The 12,886-nt window shown below is 40.1% G+C and overlaps 1 protein-coding gene across 1 annotated transcript in view; it reads right to left on the minus strand.

The window, feature by feature from the left end:
- LOC117457987 (protein turtle homolog B-like) overlaps positions 1–12,886 on the minus strand; it is a 142,819-nt gene that overhangs the window by 67,792 nt on the left and 62,141 nt on the right. Inside the window, exon 3 of the mRNA XM_034098219.2 lies at positions 9,019–9,165. Coding sequence (XP_033954110.1) covers positions 9,019–9,165 — 147 coding nt within the window. The remainder of the gene's footprint in view (positions 1–9,018; positions 9,166–12,886) is intronic.

Consider the following 12,886-nt stretch of genomic DNA (forward strand, 5'->3'; position numbering starts at 1 on the left):
ATATCAGTGAGTGATCCAATCTGGAAGCAGTATATATTGCTTTACTAACGTCCATAATATAATAGTTATGTGTTACACATACTAGTACATTATGGTGGTGTGGGCTTAACAATACATATACTTGAAAACATTTCTAAATGTCTTACAAAGGAGACTATAAATAGGTGGATTTGAATAATAATGCAAAAAAAGTCCTCAACGTTTAAAACCTCTTTTATACTCATAGAACACTACATAACATTACATAATATTTTCTTTTAAAATAAAGCATATGTGCATGACCAATTAGAAGCTGATGTTAGACTACAAGATATGGAAATATAAGATGTAATATAAGAGGAAGTGAAGGAAAATGGTCATCTGTCATAATTATTGGTTCTTGATAAGTTTAAAACCCTTCTGAAAATAGTGGGGGTCTTTCATCACTTGTCTCCTGATTGCATTTAGTATATCTGTTCTTGAGCAGGTGACAAATAATTGCAAATACATTATATTTGATACCATCAAACAGTACACTTGGAGCTAAACTGTTAAACTGTTTTCTTGCTAATTTCTTAACACAATGCTCATGGATTTAGCATGGATGTTCCCCACTTGAAATGTGCATGTTTTCACATATGTACTATATTTCCTTATGCTAACCCCCCCCCAAAAAAATATCACTCGAAAAAGACATTTCAAATGTTTTAGTTATGTAAAAGCATTATAATGATGATATTTTTTTCTAGGCGACATCAAAGTCTTCAAAGGTATGCTTTAACTGGGTACGAAATCATCTTATTCCTCCTTTTGAAGCCAAGTGTACATAATATCAGGAGACTGGCCAATTAAACAGGTTCGACACACTGCTGAATAATGGTAAGGTAAAGTTTAAACCTTGAGCTGGATTTGCTTATTATTTGGGTTGGTGGGTTCAGGGTTAACAGTTGTAGATTTGTACAGGAAGGGTGGAAGCCAAGGACCAATGGATAGCTTGTCACATAACTCATGTTTATTCCTTAAAAGCTAAGGAATAAATAACTTTAACCTCTGGTGCTCTGAGTGCATAAGCACCATGCTCATGCATTTATATGCAACATGCAAACTCAGAAGCAGCTGTTGAAAGGATTCATGTTCAAATCCACAATTGTTTGGAAGAATTCTGTGACAAAGGGAGCAGAAGGTCTGACATGTTCTCCAGCAGCAGCAACATTTTTTTTAATAAACAGGAGAGCTTTTTCTTGTCCTTCTCCTCAGAAAATATTTCTTTGAATGCAGATATTAAACATTCTGAACTGTTTTCCAAACGTCTCCATTTGTAATTGGACCTGAATGTGTACATATACTGAGGTATATACATGCAGTATAGTGAAGACTGAGAACAAAAAAGGTCTTGATGTCTAATGACCCATCTAAACCAGATACACTTTAATAATTAATAATTTTCATGCTGCATTTTGTAAAATCATTTTTCTAAATCCTCTTTACTTCATAATCCTTCAACATCATGATGGATGGTCAGACAGGACAGTTGGCACATCTTTCTAAAAGGACATCATTTTCTAATAAATACTTAATACTGATGTCTATAGCTACCCCATCTTCATTTAACGTTATCATTCCCAGTTCAATGCACACAGAAGTCAATACCACTGTCAGTGATATCATGCAGATTTGTTGTCATAATTCCTGTTTTGATATCCTCTATCTAATCACCTTAGGACTGAAGCTGATCTGCTTACATGTGTAATCCTTCAGCTTCTCAATTGCTAGCATGTTTTTCTATCCGCATCCATAAACCGGGCCATAGTGCTCATTCCACACTAAATGCTTTGACACAACACAGAGATGGTGAATATAAGCCCTCTGACCAAGCAGCTTCTGTGATACATTGACACATTATAATATATACATTATAATCTCCTGGAATGGCTTTTCATGTGTCCATTAAAGCAGCCCTATTGTGCAGCAAATGACACCATGTGATTTCATCCCACGATTCTAAAGTTGTAATACTGGATGGCATCCTACCAGGGTACAGCATCCCTTTAGTGCGCAATTAAAGAGGCCCTATTATGATTGTTGAGGTGTTCCCTTCCCTGTAATGTGTTATATAGGTTTTTGTGCATGTAAATGGTCTCCAAAGTCTAAAATCCCAGAGTTCCCTCCAGAGGGAGTTTCTCTCCCACACACTCCCTCCCCATGCCTGAAACGCCTCCATTGGACTCCTTTGTCACTTCCCTAACATGGTGACATCACAATGTAACACTCACACACCTATTGGCTAGCACTCCAACACATTGTACCTGTTGGCTAAGGGGCGGTACATCTCTAAGCAGTTGACCAATCACAACAGCTAACCAATCAGAGCAGACTGGGCTCTGGTTTCAGACAGAGGGTGAAAAGAGGTGCTGCAGCACAGGCAGTGAGAACAATGGAGTGGAGCTTGCCAGCTTTAAAGCTAGTGAAATAAGGGATCGCACTGCATTTGATGTTGTGTGAAGTGTGACAAAAATGGTTTATCATTTAAAATAATTATTCGTACAAACAGGACGTATTTGTGGGCATGATTTTGTATCTCTTCCTGCTTATCCTGTTCTCCACTAGCACTCTGTCTGAGGATGATAAAGATTCACAATAATTCAGTATAGGTGTGAATTTGTAGAGGGAAATGCATAAGCACGATATACTGTAGCACTCCCGCCCACAAGCTATATGCATCTCACACGGAATCTATATGCATCGCTTACTTCTTCAATGCCACCGAGGCTGACAGCTAAAGTGCTCAGAGTAATCACCGACAACCACTGATGTTTGACTGTGATAGTGAGAGGTGGATTGCAAATGGAGCTCTATAAATAGCAATGCAGCAGGGGTATGGAGCAGGGCGTGATCCTTAAAGATTTGTCACCGCAATTCTAAAAAATATTAGCATGAGGATGTACCGTTTATGTGGAATTATCTACTGTTCGTGACATCTCATATACATTGAACCCAGTAAAAAGTAGGCATAGAGGATTTGTTACAGCTTCTTTCAGCTTGATATTACACTTCATTGCAAATGGAGCTCTTAAAGGTGGGATAGGTCATTTTGGAGAAACCAGCTCGAGTGCGCTAGAATTTGAAAATACACAGCCGGAAAATATCTGCCACTTAATTAAAAGTCTTAAAATCCCCACAATGCTTTGAACGAAGCATGGAACAGGCTAGCAAGTGTGCAGGTGTGCGTCATATGAGAGGCCCCGCCTTACATTTTCTGCCAAAGATTTTGGAAATTGGTCTGTGTGCAAAGCATTGTGGGGATTTTAAGACCGCGGAGGGTACACTCGAAATTTCCCGCAACAAAGGATTCAGTCCTCGGTAGAATTCCTAGGATCCTGGACTTTGGAACAGTCCTTCGACGGGATTCGATGACGTATAGCATCTAGTGTTGCACGGTGTATCAATACTTGAAAGGTACCGCGATACCCTGCCGTTAAAAACGGTACGATTCCTCCGTTTCATTAGTATCGGTACTTTAAGAATGACGGGGAAAAGTACTCCAGTGAGAAAGCGCCGTTTTAATAAGAGCCGTGTGTGTTCAGCGCTCTGCTTCCACTCCCTGCACTGCAGCCGTGCCTGCAGTCCCGCCCCTCTCATGCACGTGAGAAGTATTTTAGCCATATCTCTGACAGTGAGGGCAAGCCTACGGACACCAGGAGGCCTGTCTGTGAGAAATGTTTTAGATCCCTGCAAACCAAGGGAGCCAACACATCAAACTTCGCTAAGCACCTCGCCTACCGGCATCTAGACAAATTCCGAAAAAGAATCGGAATCGCAATTCTTGACTTGGTATCGGTATCGAAACCAAAATGTTGGTATCGTGACAACAGTAATAGCATCCTTGAAATAGTGGCTCTGGAGGAGCCTTCCTCGACATTGAGAAACACCCACTGACTTGGAAAAGACATGTCCTACCAAGGAAGCGTCCTCGACATTGAGAAACACCCACCGTCTCTCCTGTACAATCTCATCAGATCCAAATATGGTCATTTCCTTTGTATCAGCAACCAATGGTGAAATTACAAAGGGGTCTTAAACCAAAAAAACAAATCTCATTGGCTGGGGTCAATTTCTGACAACGTGATTCGTTCAGATGCGTCACGTGGTGTGCTAAAACACTTCCTGGTTTAGCTTTCCGCTGGAAATGTAAATCTCAAAATGGCAAAAGAACAGCGGAAAAAACGTTCACAGAGAAGACGACAACAATTGTCACTTGCACGAAGCAAGGTTATACAAAAAACGAATGACACCGAACATGAAATACCTTCATGGAGTGCGTTGAGGCGCAAGCTGTCATCCAAAGAAAAGGAGGGTTTAGCTAGCGCTACACAGCAATCTTTAAAGGTATTTTTCTCAAAATGAGTTTTTTCTCCTATTCTGAGTGAGAAATGTCCACTTCAGTAGCACATACATATACCAAACCTTCCAGTTATATTCCTGTCAATATTCTGAAGGTTTTTTACTGAAGGGTTTGTTCATATATCATTTATAGCCTGAATTATATAACATTTTAAACCTAAAAACATGGCGAAAAACTTTAGATTCTAATATGACTACAAAATGAAACAAGAATTTTGAACCTGACTTTATCCAATGTTCAGAATTGTGTTCCTGAAATGTATTAAAATATGCGCATATTTGATGAGATTATGGCTAATTTGCATATTTAAACATGTTATTTCATACAACTTGTAATACAAAAAACAATTGTCTTAATGTAAGTAATTAACTGGAGAAATGTCTAGCTGATATCTTTAAGTTAAAACAAGTTACCCTATTCAACTGTAGTGTCTCGCCTTAAATTAGGAATAAAAGCTAATCAAATCATGACTCCATAATAATCTAATCGTTCATGATTATATATCGGAATTGGCCAATGAGTTCAAATTCAGGCTCATGAAGTAACAATGCCCTTCAATGTACAGCCAGTTTGAAGGGGGGGGGACTGACCTCTCATACAGAAAAAATCCAGTGAGTCTCAAGGAAGCTTTATATAGCACTTTCGATACTATTCATATTATTTTTGAAATAAGCCTATTTTGTAACTAACGGCGTAGAACCTTTTTTGCCTATGGGCTATATGTCCTCTTTGACCATTTACAGGCACACAAACCTATATAACACACGACAGGAAAGGGAAAAACCCAAAAAGCATAATAGGGCCCCTTTAAACCAAGGTAGCTTTTGGTTATATTGGTATAATGTATGCATCTTTTCATGTTGACCCCACATACTGTACAGTACTGGCTATTTCCTTCATATAACTTGTCTTCTTAGTAAATGACTAGACACAAACACAATGGTGTATTTCATGTCTAGACTAGCTGCTCAATTAAACACATTTGCAAGTGATTACAGTAAGAGGTACAGTACACTACATCCTGTTTTTGCAGTGGAATCATGTTTCAAAACTAGACTCATAATGTGAGCCTGCACTTAATAACTAGTTGATTCTATTCATAAATTCATTGATATGTTTTTAGAGTCAATGTAAAAAGAAATAATGTTTTGGTCCACCTCTTAACAAGGATTATCACAGTATTGTAGAATGAGTAAGTGAGCTGTGTTTTGTACAACAGCACTGACAGTCTGACTTACTACAGCTGATACAAGTGCTGTGGCTTATGTCTGCCGTGTTAACACAACACTAAAGGACAGCCGAAGAGTGACGGACAGAAACAGAGAAGAGGCAGAGGAGGATGCCGGAGGCCTTTAAACACTTCTGGGAGAGAGGGAAGAGGCAAGGCCAAGTAAACACAACACTGATGAAACTGAGCTAATGTGCCGTGACCACATGGGGGATGGGGGGGGGGGGGGGTTTAAAGGACCCTATCTGGTGTATCTGTTACCACAGCAACTGGAGTCATCATATGCTGTCTGATTTGTCTCGATGAATGCTTGAGCTACCAAGTGAAGGAAAAATATTCAGAGTTTCTGTGACTGAGTCCCGTGAGTGTTGACACAAGTGTGTGTGTTACTTGTCTGTACTCGGGTGTTTGTCTGGGGTTCCTCTCCTGAGACCATTTCAGAAAATGATTCAGGAAATGTAACTGGGACAACTTTATCAACCTTCTAGTCATGACACAGCCACCATGAGGCCAGTGAGACACCACAAACAATGAGCGATTATCAGTGTCAACAACACTTTGGACTTCTCACTATGGGGACTTAACCTTTGACCTTGTGGTATCCTTATCTCGGCTGGACTTGAACAACAGCTGTTGTGTATCATCGTCTGCATCTCAATCCCTAGTTAAGATATTAAGATAATTATACTAATAGCAAAACACATTATATAAGTAAATTGTATGTATCTATCTATACACACTAATGTTAAAATCTGAAGAAGGCCTCTTTAGCAAGCTCCGAACTAAGTTGAATATCTCAAAAAGTGTAAAAGATATCAAAAGTATGAAGAATATGTTTTATAGCTGAAGGTCTTGTGACCGTTTTAAAGTTGTAATGAAGTCTCTAGCTGAAAGTATGTGGAAGGAGAAGCATTTGGAGTATGGTGTAGTTAAAAGAGGATTTGAAGGTTCCTCCCATTGAGTTACATGTTCAAAAAAGAGTTTAAAAAGCTGAATATTTCAAAGATTATAACATATTTTCAAAAGTTGAAAGTGTCCCATCATGTGCTGAAAAGGCTGAACATTTTGATATTTGAATGGTTTCTGTAGCTGAAAGTAGGCTGAAGTTATTCGACGGCAAAATATTGGATGAAATAATAATAAGAAGATGATTAAAGATTTGAAGAACTATAGTGGAAGGCTGTTGCACAGCATTCGCACTAATAGACCAGCGACTGTATTCGCCATGACACAGACAGTCTGTGGTTTGTACTTGTTAGACCCTCCAGAGAAACGCGATTCTGCGATCGCAGAATTTTCCGCATAATCAGCAAAATGGCGCAGATTTTTCAAAATTTTTCAAAAGGCCGCATAATCCCCGCATTTTTCCACACAAAGTTGAAAAAAAAAGTTAACTCATCTTGACGTGAAGTGATGATGATGCGCGACGTCATCAGCTCGCGCATCACAGAAGGTAAACAACACCGTAGAGTGAACGTGTGGAGCTCACACGATGAAAAATCGAATCCATCTCATTTACCGACGAACATTTCTGCTAAAGACCGGGCAAAGCAGTTCCCCGATGTCTTGCATGAAAGTGGGGGGAAACTATTCTGCACCCCGTGCAACTGTGTTGGAGCATAAGAGAACATCGACGGTGACGACCCACTTTGATTCATTCAAAGATTCGAAAATGCTTTCTGCTACTGCGGACAAGAAAGCCGAACAACTCACGTTCACCGAGGCATCGACCTCCAAAACCCTTTCGAGGGCTACAAGAAACGAAGTGAGTAGCCTACAAGATTGAAGCTGGTCAGATAACGAACTAGTAAATTAAAACAGAATGAGGCGGAGATGTGTGTGTGTGTGTGTGTGTGTGTGTGTGTGTGTGTGTGTGTGTGTGTGTGTGTGTGTGTGTGTGTGTGTGTGTGTGTGTGTGTGTGTGTGTGTGTGTGTGTGTGTGCGTGTGTGTGTGTGTGTGTGCATGCGTGTGTGTGTGTGTGTGTGTGTGTGTGTGTGTGTGTGTGTGTGTGTGTGTGAGTGTGTGAGAGTGTGATTAAAATAGCCCAATTGCTTTTACAATAAATAAACATTGAATGTGTTTAATTGAATAGTAAAGGGGTTTAACGTTAGTGGCAGGTTGTGTGTGAGAGAGAATAAATAAATAAGACAGCCCAATATACATTTTTTCCGCATATTTCGCAACTTTCCGCATATTTTGCAATCCCGCAATTTCACCGCATAAAATCACATAAAACCCCGCATGTTTGATCGCATAATCAAGGATTTTTGCCCGCGTTTTTCTGGAGGGTCTAACTTGTTTAACTTTTGTCCAGTTTCTGAACAGATATGAGGAGCTGTGAGCTCTGTGAGCTCTGCGTGCTAATAGCTAACGGCTGATGTTTTGGTTTTCTGATTCAACGTCAGTGACGGCAGGCTGAGATCCTCACCGCTGATTGGCTACCGCGAGATGGCGTAAAAATGTAACTCGAGCGGTTGCCGCGGCCCCCTTCTATCACATCAATCGCACCGCGGCATTCGGATCAACCGCTTCATGCGCGCCGTCGGAGCGAATGTGCGTCTGTTAATGTATCTGCATTGACGTTACATGCAATCGCGCCGCCCCCAAAAATCGCATCGCGTCCGGTGTGAACGCACCATTAGAGATGTCCTGCCCCTTAGCTTATCACCTAGAATGTGTTGGAGCCCTATCCAATAGAAGTGTCAGTGTTACATAGTGATGTCATTACAGGAGCAGTGATCTGCAGGTACCAGTTCTTTCAGATGCTTTTGCTCAAAACCTTTCGGTTCAGATAACATTGAAATGTGTATTTACCAAATTGAAGGACTTCAATTTGGTAAATACACATTTCAATGACTAAGGTTACCGTCTCCTAGCTCTGTGATTGTTTGGTTTTAAACATACTGCATACTGCAAAAATCCATTAATCTCTCACACACACACACGCACACGCACACACACACACACACACACAGACAGACAGACAGACAGACAGACAGACAGACAGACACACACATTGCCAAGACAAAACATGATTTTCACAACAAATATAAAATGTCATCATTACAGATTCCAACAGGCTTATTTTAAGTTTTACAGTAGTTCATCTAAATGTGTCTAATTTCAAGTCTTTGTGCGTTACAAATGGTATTTTTAAAGACTGACCTATTCATTTCCAGTTGCCTGTTATACTGTGTGCATGTTGGCATTTATTAAACAAGGCCTTTCAAATGTCTGGAGCCCATCTTAACACCACTGCTACACATGATAATAAATGTCATCTTCAATATACTTGTACAACAAAACAATTATACAAAAGTCCACATACAGACATAAAGTAATATCTGTATCACCAGCACCATCTGTTTGATTTAAACAGTATGATTAAAGCATGCTAACGGCACTTACCGTTGACGGTCAGATGCACCCAGCTGCCATTGTGGAAGGTGTCGTACTGCTGCTCCAGCATCAGCACCTTACACTCATACCAGCCCTGGTCGTCTGAGCGCACGTTCTCTATCCGCAGGGAGGACTTGTCGTGCAGACTGGCCCGGCCTGGGGGGGAGAAGGAAATGATGTGTCAGGAGAAAGGGACACACAGAGGTGAGTGGGATGGGTGGATAGAATTAAAGGAAGTAAAAGGTGAGAGGACAAGAAATAAAGAGGAGAGAAACACCAGATGAATGTCAAAAAGGTGATCAACCTTCGGATGCATTAGATATTAATAGCATTAATATTACCTTGAACCGGCCCCTCTTTATGTTGCTATAGGCTTAGACGGTTTGTATGTCCAATAGACTAACTCAGCATCCGGGGCGTAATTCCCCAGAGTTTGTGTGTCTCTCACCCGGCAGGTTGCCAGTATTAAAGGTTACCTTTGTGTCATGAGTCGTGGTCCTGCCTGATGCTCATGTTATTTATATATTTTTCAACCTGGATCCATCCCTTCTTTAACCGTTCACATGATGATTTTGGTCATTTGGATTGTCTATCTTGTCATTTTATTATCAATTTCATTTATGGACATGACATCTATTGCTAGTTTTTCTCAGTCCTGGGCAAGATTTTTTATTATAGGGTTTCTTTGGGAGTTTTTCCTAGTCTGTTTCAAGGGTCTGAGCACATAGGTTGTTGTATGCTGCTAACAATGTGAAGCCCTCTGTGAATTTTTTTGTAATTTGTGATATTGGGCGATATAAATAAAATGTTATCCATTGATTGATTGCTCAACACACTCACTGCTGCACTGTTAACGTTCAACCACTTCCTGCAGTGGTAAATATGATGTGAAATGTGTCACGTAAACCTTAGTGTGGCTGAGATGTCCTTATCTCCATGTGTGTGCCGGTCTATTTTGGAGACGCTCTCAGGCAAGGGCAGGTCATTACTTCCTTTGAGGAGTGGGAAGATTCCAACATGACGACAGAGAACCCTCAGCTGTAGACAGGCTTTGCAATCCATCAGAACAGATATCGGTTTTTGATTTGCTGTACGGAGTCAGGAATAGCTGCATTTGACTTTTACAGATCAAAAGCTGAGAGGGGGATTGATGATGTTCCTCCGGGCAATCTGGCAACTGAATCATAACAGATGGCGACTGGCAATACAGGCTAAACAAAGCGCTTTAAGGAGGCACATGCCAGCTCAAAACATCAGCATTATCAAAGCCTTGCGATCCGTCATTAATCCCCTCACCGCCCCCCCTCCCCTTTTCTATACTTTGTGGGTATTCCTTACTCATTCTCTGTGGCTTTCATTAAACCACTCTGCAGTATCCAGAGAAATATATCAGGCGCACTGAGTACAGAGTTATAGGGATGTTTGTTCACTAGCCTTTGTTTTTAGGCATATTTGTGTATATATATATATATATATATATGTTTCCCGTTACAACCATGTCTCTGAAAAGAATAGAGAAAGAGACTATGTTCATTATTAATGGTGAAATATACATTTATTTTATTGCATTATGTCTACTGTACTAGTATCCACTATGTACTACAGTATGTGCTGACGTTTATATTTTGATCAGGGTATTTCTTTTAGATTTCGCAGGAATAGTATTATACTGTGTCACTATATTACAAAATGTAAAGGCAAACTAAGTATATTTATATAGCACCTTTAAACACAAGCCAATTCAAAGTGCTTCAAAGCGATATACTTAAACATGACATCCTTTTTACTTGATTTGCAAATGTCTTAAGGAAATAAAAGGTATTAAATTAAACAAATGTGTTTATTGGTCCTAAATGTTATGTTCTCAGAGATAACAGAGTTTACGCAATAAAGAACAAGTTATGGGGGTCTACTTTAATATTAGTAGCACAAAATAGAAAACAATGTATGAGATATTTTAGTCAGGACAACATTGGTGGACCAACTGACGGTAAACAAACATTCTTAAAATTATAATTTGAATCCAAGCTCAATTCACAGTAGGAATATATATCCTGAACTGTGTCAATATAACAATGAAATAAGTGAGAGAAGAACCTAGGGGTAGCAAAGCAGCAGTCAGTATGACTTTGTTTCATTGAAGTAAATGAGACACAAGTCCAGCTGTTCCTCCAATGGTTTTCTGTTCAGTCAGTCTTTACGTCTTGTTTCTTCTATCAGTCTCCTGCAGCCGACACACGGCAGTCTGCCACAGAGCAACACTCCTCCTGATTGGCATTCACTGCGATAACACAGGAGGACTGCCTGAGGTGCTCCAGGTGCTGTGGGTTGACTGTTCACTGCTACAGCGTTAATCAAAGGAGATGTTATTGAAATGTCATTGAATCTTAAAAAAAACACGATTACATTTTAATATTTGTTTCCAGAGATGTGAGCTATGCCATTGATGCAGACTGGATAGGTTTAGATTTGAACACAAAGGTTACATGGTATCAGGCTGGTGTATCCACTAAATGTTGTTGGGAATGTACAGTGTCATACCTAGGCCATATCTTAAATAGTTTGTTTAAAATGTAATTAGGTTTTACCAGTCTTGGGAATAAATTGTAGGCTACATAGAAAGGAATACTAGGAGGAACGCCCATCCTGCTTTTATCAATTTACATTGTTTTCAATCAGAATCCCATTGAATTGGACCACCTCCGGAAAAAGCGCTGCACCGTTTTTACTGAGCAATCCACCAATCTTGCGCTAGTGATTTTGCCCGTATCTTTAGACAGCATTGATCATAACAAAGACCAAAAAGCCAAATCGGCGCCCGAACGGATCGGGACCCTGTTGATAAGTATTTACCCTTCGCTCTACAGCTGTCAAACTGAGCACTGACAAGCTTATTATCCCAGATTGTGAGAGCAAGTATTGTAATGGTGAAAACACAAGATCAAACATACATATACAGATAATAAAATCCCAGGGGGCTATGCTGCCCAGCGCCCTGCCAGGACCTTTCTGATAGCAGAAGCTGCTTCGTGGACACAGGGCCTTAATTAGCTTCGGAATTTAAATCGAGACACCCCTACAACATACTGTACCTTGCATTTATTCTCATACGTGTACTTAATATTTAGCTGTCCTTTATAAGTATGAATCCAACCAAGCATATTGTTTTAGTTTTATAAAACGATCTGATTTCAACTAAGCGAGATTTAAATGTAAGCTGCATGAATTTAGAAGAAAAATGCCACTATTCTTCTGGACCTAGCACATAGTACTTCCACAATAATAAAGGACATTCAAAAATGTAATCTGGGACCACTGCCGTTTTTCTTTGTTCTCTATGCCTCCATTTCTGAATTCATCTTCATGTTGTTTTGCTCTCTTCCTGTCTGGCTATCAATTGATATCCATCTCTTCCTGTCCAATCTCATTGAATAGTTATATACTTTTCTGCCTCGCTTACTCGGATGTTTTCTACCTCTTCCTCTGAAGAAAAAAAAAAAATAGGACAATGGCTTGTTTGAGACGAAGGGCAGACGGGTGTAGGAAACAGTGACCCTGTGGTAGGATCGACTCATTAACCCTCGACATCATCATAAATCTAAAGAGGGCACAATGTGAGCTGCTGTGTCTCTCAGAAGCTTCCAATGTGACCTGTGACTTCATTCCATGATGCAACATCAGAGTCACACTGCACACAGCGGGAGGCCGCTGTTCGTCTGAACGCAGATATAACTTCAGATGTTCCTCTGCTGCATTCTGAAACAAGATGAATCGTCACTTTGCTTAAGGCTTAAACTAGTGATGTGTCTCTAAGGATTGAAGACACAGCAAGATGAATTTTAAAACAGCACACCAAGCAGAAGTTGTGCACATAGTC

Source organism: Pseudochaenichthys georgianus, chromosome 14 (genome assembly GCF_902827115.2).
Source record: "Pseudochaenichthys georgianus chromosome 14, fPseGeo1.2, whole genome shotgun sequence".
Classification (NCBI taxonomy): Eukaryota; Metazoa; Chordata; class Actinopteri; order Perciformes; family Channichthyidae; genus Pseudochaenichthys; species Pseudochaenichthys georgianus.